Raw genomic sequence first — 16329 nt, 5'->3', positions numbered from 1 at the left:
TCAAAGTGAGCCTTAGAAACAGTTATCTAGAATCTTCATAAATAAATTAATGAAAAAAAATACTTTTCCGGAATTTCCAAAAATCTATTCAAAGGCTGACTTACACTAGCAATGGCGCATCTACCCCACATCAAGGCCCCACCCACCGAAAAAACAAGTAACAAGAACTATGTACAAGTAGGCAACTTATAGAATCTAGTGAAGGAATGAATGGAGGGGCAAGTTGCCACCCTGCAGACTTGTTCAGTCAAGGCTTTGATCCTGAAGGGGTGGTCCAAAATGGCTGATTCCACACTGCACATGTTCCTACAGGTTCCATTTCAAAGCAGAGACACGAAAAGGATCAAAATGGAGTGAATATGGCGCTTGCAATCTCCGCCATGCTGGTGAGGGGGGCTGATGGAGAGCAGTTGAGTGGGGATTTTGTACTCAAGGGGGTTTAGTTCTCCTTTAATATGAAATCCACATATCTATATATATGTGTGTGTGTGTGTGTGCGTGTGTGTTAGGTTTAAAGACAACAGTTACCAGTTAAGATAAAGCAGCAGAAGGTGCAAAGATTATGTGGAATTTTGAGGGGAAAACAGGTATCTAACTGGCATCTTCCACCGCCAGTATATATAACCAAATAAAGATGAAGCAATAATACATATAATCACAAGTTACTGTCCCAAAACGTTTGATTCTTCTGCTTGTGTCTGAAGCACCGCAATAAAATACTGGGAACACCCCACAATGATTATACAGGTTTTGTTGCTTCATCGTTATTTGAAGGTGCCATGGTTGCCATACATGGTATATTTGGATATACCCGGTACATCTAGCAGTAAGTTGTAAAAGGTGAATAAAGGAATTGACAATACTAAGAACACTCTGTTAAAGTAAGAATGTATTTTACTTTTTAAGTATAAAAACAAATTTTCTAGTGTGTACATCTGCAAGTCGACATATCACACAAATATACAAGTGTTCTTTATATTTTACAGACATAATGTGGAAACAAATATATACACTTTTATAAGAAGGTAATTGGCCTCAGGGCTCAGTATCACTTTCAACAATCTTTAATTTCTTCATGGTCCTCCATCTGTCTTTCAGCATGACTCCTGTTCTGTTCCTAAAGTCATAATGAATGAGAATTTTGCTCCAGTTTCCCACTCCGAATTTTCTTACTCCTTTCTTCAACAGTTCATCTTCTTCCCACGTCCAGTGCTAGAGAATAAACAGAAACACCAATAAGCATAGATGTAGGTAGACTTGCTACTGGGTAAGGATTCCAGTGGAATGAGAATATGCAGTGATTTAATACCTCGGCCTAGCCTTTGGGATTGAAGCTACAATGAGGTTATACTTTCCCCAAGAACCTGCTTTCTTCTGTGGGGAACTGTGTGTAAAATTTTTTTTTTAATTGGGTGAATGAAATAATATTTTGTTTTGGGGCCAATTTGGTTAATTTTTATAGTTCTTTGAGCCAGGCATTGAAATTTCCAGACATCTGGTAAGATGTGTCTGTATATTCACATTTTAGGTGCTGGTTGTACAGGTATGGGATGCATTATCCAGAAACCCATTAACCAGAAACTTCTGAATTACAAAAAGGCCACCCCCACACAGACTCAAATTTAAGCAAATAATTAAAATTTTTAAAATTCCTTTTTCCCTTTACGACAGTACCTTGTACTTGATCGAAAATATAATGAATCCTTATTGGGAAAAAAAAACCTATTGTGTTCAATTAATGTTAAAATAATTTTTTTAGTAGACTTAAGGCATGGCAATCCAAATTACAGAAAGATCCCTTATCCAGAAAAGTCCAGGTCCGCGCATTCTGGATTACAGGTCCCATAGCTGTACTCTTAATTTGATGTTATTGTGTCTCGGATTCCAGTGCTTGTTTATATGTGGGATTTTAATTTGATCAGTAGCCCAGTGTAGATGACCAAGCGTGTGGGATCTGTTATCTGGAAACCTGATATGGAAAAAAACTCCAAACTATGGGAAGGCCACCTCCTACAGACTCCATTTTAATCAAATAAATTTAAATTTCCTTCTCTGTAATAATAAAAAAGTATCTTGTACATTATGGTAACTAAAATGCATGAATCTACATTGGAGGCAAAACAACCCTATTGGGTTTATCTAATGTTACTAATTTAGTAGATTTAAAGTATATGGAGATCCAAATTACGGAAAGATCCCTTATCCGGAAAACCCCGGAAACCTGAGCATTTTGGATAACAGGTCCCATACATGTACAAATTACACACATTCTGTCCCTGTAATCAAATAACACTTCTGCCAGCCCATAATCTGACTGGGTAATAAATAGCAGGAAATGTAGAGTATTATTAGATATGGAAAAGCATAAGCAATGGGAGATCTAAAGGCAGTGCCCTGAGCGCTTAATATATAAGCAAACCGCAGATCAAGAAGAAAACTAGAAACAGAAACATCCAAAGGGCCAGTTACCCAGCGCAGCAGTTACCTCTGCCTACTGTAACGTTTTCTCGTTTTGGAATGCATACAATTCCGATTTCATGAATGAGTAATTGTATTCTCTGCTAGACTATAGACCAATCACAAGTGCAATTAAACCAGCCTGTGAAGTTTTGTGGGAACAGTATTCTGGAACAGGTCTAGCGAGAGATCATATATACCCCTGCTGGCAAAATCTGCAGCAATTATCTAAAGAAAAGCTCAGCTATTGTGACTGTAACCAAGGATGGTGGCCAGAGCTAGCACTACTGCAACCTTGGGAAAATAAAGAAACGTTTAATTATTACATTTCAGGTAACTACCCGTCACTTATACTGAGGGTAAGCGCCATAGGCAGGGTTCACGACAGAAATTAATGATATCGACCCAAGTGATCCATATCATTGCTGTATATAAAGCTTATTTGGCTTTTCGGAAACTACATCTAAACTTGCCTTTCTAAAATGAATCCGTTTTTCAGAATAAGCACAGATCCATACAATCTTCTACAGGTATAGGATCCGTTATCCAGAATGCTCTGGACCAAGGGTATTCTGGATAAGGGGTCTTTCCGTAATTTGGATCTCTATACCTTAAGTCTACTAAAAAATCAATAAAACATTAATTAAACCCAACAGGATTGTTTTGCCTCCAATAAGGATTATTTATATCTTAGTTAGGATCATTTACAAGGTACTGTTTTATTACTATAGAGAAAAAGAAAATCATTTTTAAAATTCTGAATTATTTGATTAAAATGGAGTCTATGGGAGATGGGCTTTCCGTAATTCAGAGCTTTCTGGATAATGGGTTTCCGGATAAGGGATCCCATACCTGTATTAGATGCTTCCTTGGTAAAATAGCTGAACTTTAATATGCATTTTTTTTGTTTGTTTTATATTGCTTTATATATTTAACAACTTATTTGTAAGTTTCTAAACCAAACATTTGTTCTGGCTGCAACCAACACATTCATGTTGGGAGTCACTGACAGATGGTCCAGCAATTGGTAGTACAGTACTGACACCCCGCATGGTTAGTTGTTTGCTGTACGAAAAATGTTCTGCCAAAAAGGGGAGATGATGGGAAAATAAATGACCAGTCCACTGACATGGCCTCTGTATGACAAGTGTCTCCTTATCTCAAAGGGCTGTGACACGTGTCCCGCTACCACTCCGTGTGTACATGGTATGAATAGAATGCTCCAGTCACTGCACACAGGACGTGGATTTCAGGATGTGGATGTGTGCAGTCAGGTGGATGCCATTCATGTTAGTTTCTGCACACACGGAGTGGTAGCAGCCCTTCCATAGCACACCAATAAATCCTTGGCCTGGCAAGATTAGATAAGTTATAAGATACTAAAATCATATGTGCCTGTTTCTTATACAATACACTCTCAAGCTTCTACCCTTTCTGCATGAAGTGGGGCACATATGATAATATATGAATGCTGTTTAGCATCACTGTAGCAAGCCAGCTGTATTGCCAGCATACCCATACCCATCAGAAGTGGCCTTTTGCAATTGATTTCCAACAGGGGACTATATGGAAAACCTAATAGATTTTCACTCCTGTAGAACAGCATGCATAAATATTACCAAGAAAAACTCACAAAAGTTAGAAATTAACCGATGGTTCTTCTTTGCTGCCTATTAAAGGGATAATTAAAGGAAAACTAAACCCCCAGAATAAATACTTAACAAACAGACAGGTCACTTAACATAATATAAACTAGTAAATAATTTTGCCAAACTGGAATATATATTATATATATATATATATATCAGTAAATATTCCCCTTTTACATCCTTTCCCTTAAACCGCCATTTAGTGATGGGCTGTGTGCTCCCTCACAGATCACAAGACCAGAAATAATGCAGCTCTAACTGTAACAGGAAGTAGTGTGGGAGTAAAAGACAGGGGGTGGCCCCTGGCGATGGCCCATAATTCTTAAAATGGCAATTCCATTTAGGAGTACCCAATAGCACATACTACTAAAAAAGTATATTTTTATGAAAATGGTTTATTTAGATGAAGCAGTGTTTTTACATATGAGCTTGTTTATCCAATATATATTTTTAGAGAGACCTACATTGTTTAGTTTCCTTCAATGCAAATGATCCAGGAGCGCTGGGCTAGTGGTTTGCCCACTGCACTCACAAATTTTACTTTTTCACAAACCAACAAACCATACCTGTTTCCTTTTAGGAGCACTAGAACTTAAGGGCTTTTCTGTCCTATCATCACTGATATTTTCTTGATTCTCCCTATTTCTCTTTCCTGGAAAATAAAAAAAGATTAATTAAAATTAATCAACATTGTAACAATTACTCTCAAAATCTTATTGTGAAAAAGACAATAGACAGGAGAATAGAGTTGGTCAGGTGGGTGCACTGGGCTAAATCAACTTTAGGTATGGCAGATACACACATCGCCTTTACTGGACAAGTCAATTCAGGCTAATGGCTTATGGGACAGTTTTTCCACAGTGCTTTTTCACTGGCAAAGAAATGACTAAAGCCACCCATGCCACTTCCTTTTGTAAATAGATTCCCACTGACATCAAGGCCAAAGAATATTTGGGAGATTTCTCGCTGGTGTGTATCACAGATTTCCTGTAGGCAACAAATCTCCCCCTGTGCCATCATCCTAAAGTGACTGGAAAGCAGTATTAGTAGTTTTACCTGTTTCCCCATGTAACAGTTTCCAGAAGTGCTAGAGCCAAAGCAGAGTAGGGGCATCAGCATAGAAACATGGAGGCATTAGTTGCTATCTTGTTAACTGCCTGTTGTTCTGCTGATTGGCTGGGGGTGATATGACTACAGCTTTCAATGCTGCAGTAAAGTGTGACTGAAGTTTATCATGAGAACAAATGACATGGCTGCCGCACCCTGGGAAAGTAAGGAAATGGCTATCCCCATGTCAAATTTCAAAGTAATGAAATTTGTGAAAAAAAAAGGAAAGCAAATAAAGCTGCAGCTGATGGGCATACTCTACACCTGGATATTTCATTAGCCCTGCTTCTTGTGAATTGCTGTGTAGATGCTTCATATGTGAGAAGGGTAAAGGAGTTATGAGAACTGAAGGCAGATCGGACTAATGTTACAATATAATGAAGTAACAGGTAGTTATCAGCTTTGTTTTTGTATGATTTTTACTTTTCTTTTGGATGGATATACCCTTTAAATACTATCCCATATCTACATGTATCACAGAATAAGTTACTCCACCTGTGAGGAATATTATTTCCATACTTACATACCTATGTTTATATTGCTCAGTAACCTTTTACTAGTGCAGGGTTTTTCAGGATTCCAAGGTGTGCGCTGTGCTATAGAGAACAGCCGTCTCTGGTGCCTGTATACATTCAAAACACATGTATGTTACCTAGAAGAATCATGCTTAGTGCTCAGAATACATTCTTTGAAGGAAAGTGCTTATTTTACCTCTTTGTGCATTTTTCTGTTGTTTCCTGTATGTTACTAGTATTTGTTAGTTCATTCCTGTGGAGAGTAAGCAAATGTGTTACTTATGCAACAAATCTACTGTAATATAAATTAGAATTAGTTGTGTAGATGAAAGCCACATTCCCTCAGTAGCAGCTCTCAACATTCTTAGCCAGTCAGTACATGCCAATAGAGGCTTCTGGGCTGATATTTTTGGCTCATTTCTGGTAGATATTTCCTGTATAATAATATAATAATGCTTTGAGTCAGAAAAATGATAATCATACAGAACACAATGTTTGTTTCCAATAAATTGTCAATTAGCAGCTGGATCCTTTATAATCCAAATTGTATGAAGCTGCACTATTGTTCCCACAGTTCTGCTGACAAGGGCGCTAGTGAATTCAGTAGGAGTCACATCACTGAGAGCAGAGGAATTTAAGTCATCTTGCTATGACCACTGACATGGAATTTATAAAAGCAAGAACAGCAAAGGAGGAGACCTTAGGGGAGAATAAGAAAACAGACTTATTATAATGAAGGCAGTTATTATAATGGATAAGTGCCCAAATAAAATGTATATAAATAGCGCCCAGTAAGCACCCATAAGTTAAAGTTCTGTGCTATGCACGATCAAGCACATTAATTAAACCTGGTAAACTGCCTGTTACACAATGTATAACTGGAGTAGATAGCAGCTAAAGCTTTTTGTACCACAGTTGAAAAAGTGATACAAATTTTAATATGAAGTTGTAATCAGTTTGAAGAAGGAACTGCAATGATTATAATCCTAGTTAGCCAATAAAGGTATCATCTATATACCACTTATGTTATGCTTCAAATCAAATGTTTTTGATTGAACTTTTGCCCCTAAGCTGTCATAGGCTCCCCCCCATGTATTCATTATAGACCCCACTGAACCTGTACTCATCATCACTACCCCATTTTGCATTTACCTGAGAATTAAATGCAGAGCCATCTCTGGGCATTTTGTGTCCTTTTCTCAGCTCTCTGGGGTTGATTGCCAACCAGGAGTATCTTTGGTCAGGACCAGCTTGGCTTCAACTGTGCATGCTGATGGAAGCCAGAGAGTTGGGAAAAGCTCCAGCTCCACTGCTTTACAACATGTACGTCATGCTAAGGGTTGACATAAGGGGAGTAGATGAGGGGCACCAACTTACTGGTTAATGTCTCTGTTACACGCTTTCTGCTGCTCAGCCACCTCTTCATATTCACTTGATGAAATCTCCTCTCTGTTTTCCAGACTACAGGGAATAAAGATTACACACAGCTGTATAAAAAGCAAATAAATAATATACAAAGAACTAAAGTAGTGAAAAGAAAGCATTCAGCATCCTTTGTGCTCACTTTACATGGAATAAATGTACTTTGTTTACGGTTCACATAAATATTAGGGAGGATTAGGCTTACTGGTCAATGTTGCTGCACGATTGCACATCTTTTTCTTCACATTCACCTGAAGAATTTTCTTCTTTATTTTCCAAACTACATAAATGCAATACTGTGTCAGGATACTATGCAAGGCAGTGACAACAAGCACATTTAACTGAAAATTCTCAGTTCACTGGATTTCAGCAGTTCCTTTAAAGCAGTGATCCCCAACCAATGGCTCACAAGCAACATGATGCTCACCACCCCCTTTTGATTTTGCTCCCAGTGCCCTTAAAGTAGATGCCCATTTTTAAATGTCTGGCTTGGAGGCAAGTTTTGGAAGCACAGACCCAGTTTTACTCCTAGCAGAGCCTCCTGCAGGCCAGCAGTCAACATGGGGCTACCAACTAACCCAATTCCTTATTTGGCATCCCAAGAACTTTTTTTTCATGCTTGTGTGGCTCACAAGTAAATAAGGCTGGGGATCCCTGTTTTAAAGGGTGGGTATCCATTTCTATACATGAATGGGTGCTACTAAGTTTCATCACATGTACAACGGCAAAGGCAATGCCTGAGGTCATAAAAAAAAATTGTGTACTACTTTTGCATACCAGTGAGAATGCCTTAATTAAAGGAAGCTATCTGGCAGCTCCCACTTATACTCATAAATGCTGATGTAACAAGAATGATTTTGGACCCACTGAAAATCCATGCCTTACAATACACTGGCTGATGAAAGCTTTTGATTTGGCCCCTCCAGACTGACTTGGCAGCTTATAAGCCAATTTATGGGGCACTTGGAACTCTCTGCCTCACCAACATGTACTGTGGCTAAAAATCCATTTATGTTCTTCTTGCCAAAAAGGTCCAGTATTATCCAAACTTCGGTACCTTGCCAAAGATTGTGTGGTCAAATTAGATCTGCTTGTCTATCAGCCTTTACATGTATAGCCTTTACAGCTTTAGTCGTATGACACTGGGAAGTTTTGCCGTCCATCATAAATGCCCTCCCTACCTGCCAATATTATTGAATCAGTTGCTTGTGCAACCCTGCAAGATTTCAGCCATAAGAAAGCAGTAGCAAGAATGGGTAAAATACTTTAATAAATAAGAATAGTCAAAATACCTGAATATCAGGAAAAGGATAATAAATATGCTAAACTTTGAACTGCTGGGGAAATGTCAGAAAACCCCTATTTCAAATTTGACAACTCTAGAACAGAATCACTGATTTCTATGCATACAATTTCCCTCGCAAGAAATAAGAAAGAAAAAGAATTGTTCCTAAGCAAGTACCAACCTTTCATTTGTCTCACAATCTTCCCTTTCTTTTGTCTGAATCTCCAGCTCTCCCTTTGCCACAGCTTCTACCACCTTGGCTGCTGCCTTCATAAACAAACACAAGAAGCCAAGCATTTGTTTAAAAGCAGAAGATAATATACATTTATTAGCTATAAAGAAAAACATTTCATAGGAACATTCAAGGGGGCTGCAAAACAAGCACACTGAGTTTTAGCTGCACTCACCTCCAAAAGAAAAACTGGTGGCCTTGCCTTCATCTTCAGGGTGATGTAAGTTTTTATTTTCTTCATCATTTGAGCATAAGTGAAATTCTGCAGAAACTCGTGATATGGATCTTTCTTCTCTATCAGCATTGCTAACTTCATTCTCACATACTAACATGACAAAAAGAGAAAAACAATAAAGATGCTTCCGAAGGTGGTATTATATAAGCTATAACAGGTCAGTTAGACTAAAACCTACATTGGTGTAATTGCAATATAAACAGATATACATGCACTGCCAAACTTGAAAGAATCTAAGGTACAGTCTGTTTTTAGCAGGTGGGTAAGCAGCCGAATAGGAGACATGGCAGGCACTTTTGAGAGGAAGATGTGGAGAGAAGGGAGTTCAGCACAGCCATGCACAGAACTAAAGGAACAGTAACACCAACAAATGATGGTGTTTTATATGCAATCATAACACTTTCACAATCCATGCAATTTTCAGCTGAACAGATCATCATATTGCCTCAATAAAAACAAGAACTAAATCACAAGTAGTATTGTTTGTCTATAAAAAAACTGGATTACAGTTGTATTGCAAATGGCACCCTTGTGGTGCCAAGGTTTCCAGATTCCTAATTGACATTGCCTCTTTATATAACAACCCTTGTATCCTGCTATCTGGAATTTCAGTTGCTGGACCATATGCCACAAACAGCAAAATGGCTTGCATGTTTTCATGGATCACACACGATGTCTGACCCACATAAACCATGCAACATGGGCAATCTATAATTTATATGGCATGCGAAATAGCCTATGATGTGGCTTTGGGCAAAGTATCTTATGACAAATATTGCCAACAACTGTAGTAAGTAGATGCTCCTGTTTTGCATGGACGGTAGCCTTGACTAATAGGGAGCTGCATGGTCTACTTCTCCCCCCTTCCTTTTTTACATGAGCCAAAAAGGAAGGGGGGGACAAACTCCACACCCCTATCATGAGGGATGAAGTTGTAGAAGTTATTCATCTTGATAAGCAATGCACCATCCAGTGCTTCTGTCATATTCTAATGTATGAACTAGAAATAGGTTAATGACTATTTCTACTTGTAATAATATATGTAACAAAATGTATCCAAATACAGGAGGCTAGTTACAACCAAGGGTGGTGGAGGAGAATCATATAGTGCTTAGTACCATTAATGTGTGTATTTACAAAGACTAGAGAAAACGATATGGGTTAGAAATACAATATTAGATAGAGTGGAAGATATTTTGGCACTGACACCTTGTGGTTATAAAGCATAACTGCATTTTATGGTGCATGCTATAAACAGCGGATTACTGCCCAGTACAGATTAAGAATAAAATATATTCAGAGGCTTTTTATATTAAAAGGAAAATATCTACCAGAGTAAACAGAATTCACCAAACCCAGGATTCCAGCAATTGAAAAAACAAAAATATTTATTTTAAATTTAAAAACTGTATATGTTGATTAAGCATCTTTAACTATAGATGCAGCTGTATGGAGCAGTTCAAAAGTACACGAAGATACAGAGGGAAGCAGAATGAGGAATGGCAGGAAAACATGTAATTGCAGAAAAGGTGAATGGATAATAAAATAAAGTTGCAGAGAAAAACGTAGATTAAGAAGGGGAGTAGAATTGAGAAGAGATGAAGATATAAATTGGGAAGAGAATGAAGGTGAAGCAAAAAGTACTGAAGGGAAAGAAGGAAGATAAAAGGGTAGATAAAGAAAGAGGAAGCAGAGGAGAAAGCAGGAGGGAATGGCAGTGCCTGTGCAGGTACCGCTAGGTATTCTATTATATACCTGTAAGATCCCCAGTACTCAGCTCTGCAGTGATTAGATTAGTTTCCTGGAGGAAGCTGCAATACCTGGCCATGGTAACCGTGGCCTACTTAGTACTAGAAAATCCTTGGTGGGCTTTGGGCTTTTCCCAGGCCCGGACTGGCAACCTGTGGATTCTGGAATATGCCACCGGGGTTACTGTAACATTTCAGTTTATTGGGTTGGTGGGGGGGGGGGGGGGGGCTGTTTGGGCCTTTGTGTATTTGAAATGCCAGGTCCTATTTTGAATCCCCATGCAGACCTGGTTTTCCCTGGTGAAGTTGTGATGTAACTATAATGTAGGTTTTTCAGATGTGTAGGCCTGTTTAAAATACTAATATATTTTTATTTTATCTTTTAACACAGTAGCCGACAGGCTTTAATTTAAAAAACGCTATACAGCAGACCTCGGGACTGGCTATTTATTTAGTTAAAACTAAGCAAAAGACTTCACACCACAGACACTGTACCCCACCCAGAGCCTGTTTTAATCTTTCTCCCACTGTGTGGGGGAGTTTGCTCTAGATTTTTATACAGAAATATGGGAGGGATCATCAGTTTGTTCTAAAAGGTCCCCATGTTACAGGTGGAGTTATTCTTCTTAGGCTGTGTTGTTTAAAGTTGGGGTAGAAAAGAGTTTGCACAGGACTGTTTAGGGGGAACCCCATGATGGACCGAAAAGAAAAATGCCACCCAGGATTAAAGAGGGGATCCCATCTTGGATTTGCAAGAAAGGATTCTAACTTTCTATAAAGACTGCAGCTCTTCAGACCTCTGCTGAACTTCACCACCTACACAAAGTGTTAAAACGGCTTTATGCACTAAAGTACATTTAGCGTAGTGTTGTATTGTTTAGGATTGTTTGTTGGTAGCAATTTTGTTTAGTAAAGTAGTACATGTGTTATAAGCCATAGTGTGTTGGTGTTTATTTACTTGACATATTACTGCAATTTCTGAACTTAATAGTGCCTTAGTACTACACTGTGTTGGCTTTATGGTTGTGCTATTTGCATCCAAGGTAAAAATATTTTACACTGGGAAGCAGTGACTTTGAGGGCGACAAATTGTAACAGGAGAGTATGCCTTCTCAACTGTGAGATAAACTTCTCTGTTGTGTCAACGACTGTTAACATGGGGTGTGGCCAATGCTGAATTTCATTACCGACCCTCCACTACTTAGGCCCTAGGTACAAAACAAAGTTGGACTTTTGCATTGTCTATGTCCCCTCCACCACATACCTAATTTCTTTATTATGTAAATTCACCAGAAAATTTTCACCACTGCAATTGCATGAGGAAACCTAACTAATTAAGAAAAATTTGGCAGCGTTGGACGAGGAAACAATTTACACTTAAGTAAATATGCTCCAATGTGATAGCAAAAGTAAAACTAACTAAGGCAACATTAAGAGCAGGAGAGAAACCAGCTGAAAAATATCACAAATAAGGGATAGTTGGTAAAAGGGAAGATTATAATGCAGTGCTGTCCAACTTCTTCCAAGTAGTGTGCAGATAATATGTCTGAGCTGCAATATATTAAGCCATTCTTCCTGCAGTCAGGTCTCTCATCTAAGTTGTGTGTTGCCATGTAAGCAAGCGTGTGACACAGATGCAGGAGCCAGTTAGAAGCATACAATCTGTGGCACTGGCACTATTTTTTGTCATTTTATGCAGGTTCCAATAAATTCTACATTTGGTGGCACTAAAAAGGAATTAAATGAAAGTTATTGTCACAGCAAAATAATAAGTCAGCGTATGGCAGTTACACTTTAGAGTAATTACTGTACCGTGTTTGACCCAGATTCTTGAAAGAGTCTGTCGAGGATTTCTGATGACAGTTTGAATTTTCCTTTTTCCATGCATATGACAACTGCCTTAAAGACAAAGAAATTATTAAAAATCTGAATGTTTGTATATTTGTGACATTTAAACCCAAACCCACTGGGTTACATTAGAACACTGTAACATAAGATTTTCCATGAACAGAAAATATTTCCTAAAATAAATTGTGACAATTATTATTATTATTAACATTTATTTATAAAGTGCCAACATATCCCACAGCGCTGTACAATAAGTGGGTTACATACATTGGACATACAGAGTAACATATAAAGCAATCAATAACCGATACAAGAGGTGAAGAGAGCCCTGCCCAAAAGAGCTTACAATCTCTCCATTCTGCTCTCAGATGTTGGAATATTAAAGAACTTATACTATATGTACACCTTTAAAATAAATGGAAGTAAAATTGATAAGAGTACTATTCTAAGCAGGCTTGGAATTTATTTTCATTATTTTTTTCAAAATTTAAAGCTACTAAGGGGAACATGTACTGTTAATTTTAATGAATTTTGTTACAGCGTTACGTGCTGTTCTGTCTCTGACTGTGATGCAGGTGAAAGAAAGAGAGCTGGTCTGATATTCTCCTGGTTAGGTATGAGATGAGAAAAGTTATCTGAGGTTAGCGTTGAAAAAAAACAATACATTTAAATTGCAAACGTTGCAGTCTCATCAATTTTACATTCACTTATTTTAAAGGTTTATTTATCCTTTAAAGAAATATGTAGCTGTTGTCACTATTTTGCACCTTGTACAATGACAGGAGAAAACATAAGTAGCCCCCCATTATTAAGAAGCAGATCATTACCTATCGTCATGGCCCTGAAATACCAACCGAGAAATAAAATAAGTAAAACATGTTGTTTCTATTTAAGCCCTTTAAATTAAGGCACCATTTTGGTAAAACAGCCTGCTTTTGGCACAACTAGGATGTTGCAGATAAATACAGATGGTTGAAGTGTCGGTCATTACTTGAAAGCAACAATACCTGCACTTTTAAAACCAGCTCAATTTCTTCATGGAGATTCTTCAGATCCTCTTCTTCTTCAATTTGATTAAAAGTCATTAAAGCGGTTTCTAAAGGTGTCAGACTCTCATCTGTGTCAAACTGGGAATCTGTAAAATAGCTCATGTGAGTGCCATGAAATGTTTGTACATCATATACATCTAATGAGAAAATTATTTAGCAAATATTCTACTGAGAAAGTATTTCCCAAAATTCCTGCTTTATGGGCGATAACTGTGGGGTGCCCACCACTCCAAGCAACCGCATCTCACCTCTAGATGTTAGGGTATGATCCTCTGTGTCTTATAAGCTGCACTTGCTGTGCCCCCTTTACACTAGGTGGCAGACTAATATGGGATTCATTATCCAAAAACCTGTTATCTGGAAAGCTCTGAATGACAAGAAATCCATCTCCCATAGAGTCCATTATAAGCAAAAAAAAAAAAAATCTCTTTAATAATAAAACAGTACCGTGTACTTGATTGTAACTAAGCTACATGAATCCAAACTGTTGGCAAAACAATCCTACTGGGTTAGTTTAATGTTGAAATGATTTTAAGTAGACTAAAGGTAAGGGGATTTAAATTAGAGAAAGATCCCTTATACGGAAAACCCCAAGCATTCCTACAAGATCCTGTACCCCCATTACTACTGAGAGTTACATTATCCAGCCATGAATCATGATTTGAACAGTGGCTAAAAGGAGGTATAATTTACTTACCCAGGTTTTTCCCCTCGGACACTCGCATAAGGAACTGTGCAATAGGTATTGTCTTCCTGTGTGCGTCTATTTTCCGAGAACCCTCTAGCAGCCCTGTTATTATATAAAAATGTCATTATATTTGGGCCCTCAGATACCATTATATTTCCAACATTTATTTACCATGGACATGTAGGTACTTTACAGCAATCAAGGCAGCGATCTTTGGGAGAATAGGATATAGTGGGACGACGCTAGAGGTGAAGACCAATGTCACATTGTGCTTCTCGTTCTATTCAGTGCAATTCTGGGTTGTGAATGTAGGCTGGTGTGAAACGTGCAACTAGCTAAATGAAAGGGGTCGCTCACCTTTAAATTAACTATTAAGTGTGATGCAAACATTCATGTTCTATGACTACTGTAATTGGTTTTAATATTTTACGTTCTTTGGATTTTTTTAGCTTTTTGTTCAGCAGCATGCAATTCCATTCTGGTTGCTAGGGTCCAGTTTACTCCAGCAACCAGTTAGTGGTTTGAATGAGAGATTTAAAGATGAATAGGAGTGGGCCTGAATAGAAAGAGAAGTAATAAAACATCAACAAAAACTATAGCATGAGTAGACTCACAGAGCAATAGTTTTTAGCTAATGGCATTAATTCAACCTGACAGACAAAAAGATACAGTAGATGACAAATACCATTGAAATTTTAAAAAATAAAGACCAACTGAAACATTACGAAGAACAGAACATTCAATAACATAGCGAAAGTTACTAAAAAGGGTGAAAAACAAAAGTCACTCCCCCCCCCGAAGCAAGGAAAGACAGTGTAGGGACCCATAGGGTTAAGCTCCCTATGGCTTTATCCCTTACCTCTTCACATCTTTACTATTATTGGGCAGAAGCCCTTGTACTCAGTTACAGTTGTAAAGCTATCCCTTGCCCAACCTCTTGCTGAGAAGGGACTACGCCGGTGAGCTGCCTATAACTATCACTCTGTTGGTGTCTTACCTACCCAACCTCTTGATGAGAAGGGACAACTAGGGAAACATCATATTCTACCTGTTGATCATCTGTAATATCTATTGTACTTCTGTATGCTGGTCTACTTAACATCTGAGTGAGTATACTATATAACCCTGAAGATACAACTTATCTTGGACAATAAAGCATTATCTAGTTAACCTGCAAGAGCTCCTGGCGTCCATGATCTATTCTATAATCAGCATTTACATCTATTACACTACACAGTGGCAGGTATAGTTCAACAACATCCTCCATTACATTCTCCCACCTAGCGGAGGCCCATCCTGATGCATAAGAGTTCAATGTGCTCCATGCTCTAACCATAGCCTGAGTTTAAAGTGCTTTTTAGCCAAAAAGGGGTTACAACAGCTTTATGTAAAAATGTATCATGCTTCTATTATTTTGCTGCACCTACTGTCCAAAGTTTCCTTCAGGTCTGGGCAGGTATCAGTAGGGAGCATTCACAGCATCTCATTGGTTGCTATGGGTGATTCAAACAAAGGCGGGGCTAGAAGTAGGCGGACGCCGCAGCCAATCAAGGCACGATGTTGCCTCACACCTTTAAGTAATAAACCTCCCTTTACACGCTGCTAATCCCACCCATTCGGTGCCGGTTAGCGGACAGTGCGATTAAATAAAGATAAGAGAAGCAGCGCTTGTGTCTGGCAGACGCTCGCTAAGGAGAGGGCTCTGGCAGGCTGGGCATTGTTGTAGCTTACATTCTAGAACATTGGCGCTCCTCTGGAATTCCTCCGTGCGATCTTCTCTGAAATAGAAACAAATGCTGGCGAACATAAAGTCGCACATCCAGTTCGTAGCGACAGCGGCCGTATCATCAAACGGGGGTCCGTCCGTCCCTTCTTCCATTGTGGAGTAATTGATTTGTGCAATATAGTAACTCACGGAGCGCTGCCGGCTGTGCGTACTGCCATATCCAACACTGCGCATGCGCGGGAAACTGGAGCGATTGGCGCCCGTTTGTTTTGAACAACGCATAATGATTGGCTGGCGAGTATGGGGGAGCCCAGTGCTTTATCTGCCTGCCCCAAACAGCTGCAGCGGGCATGGAAGCGAAGGTCCGT

General features: G+C 38.7%; 1 protein-coding gene across 1 annotated transcript; it reads right to left on the bottom strand.

Annotated features, from left to right (window-relative positions):
* Positions 1–1035: 1035 nt before the first annotated feature.
* On the bottom strand, positions 1036–16114 carry terf1 (telomeric repeat binding factor (NIMA-interacting) 1). The gene is given in 12 exon segments (NM_001143922.1): positions 1036–1212; positions 4673–4758; positions 5741–5835; positions 5925–5981; positions 7106–7189; positions 7356–7430; positions 8617–8702; positions 8843–8992; positions 12463–12549; positions 13506–13633; positions 14245–14337; positions 15967–16114. Coding segments are annotated over 12 exon segments (1266 nt in total).
* Between the last annotated feature and the right edge of the window lie 215 nt (positions 16115–16329).

Source organism: Xenopus tropicalis, chromosome 6 (assembly GCF_000004195.4).
Source record: "Xenopus tropicalis strain Nigerian chromosome 6, UCB_Xtro_10.0, whole genome shotgun sequence".
Lineage (NCBI taxonomy): Eukaryota > Metazoa > Chordata > Amphibia > Anura > Pipidae > Xenopus > Xenopus tropicalis.
This window is presented reverse-complemented; position numbering and strand designations above follow the sequence as displayed.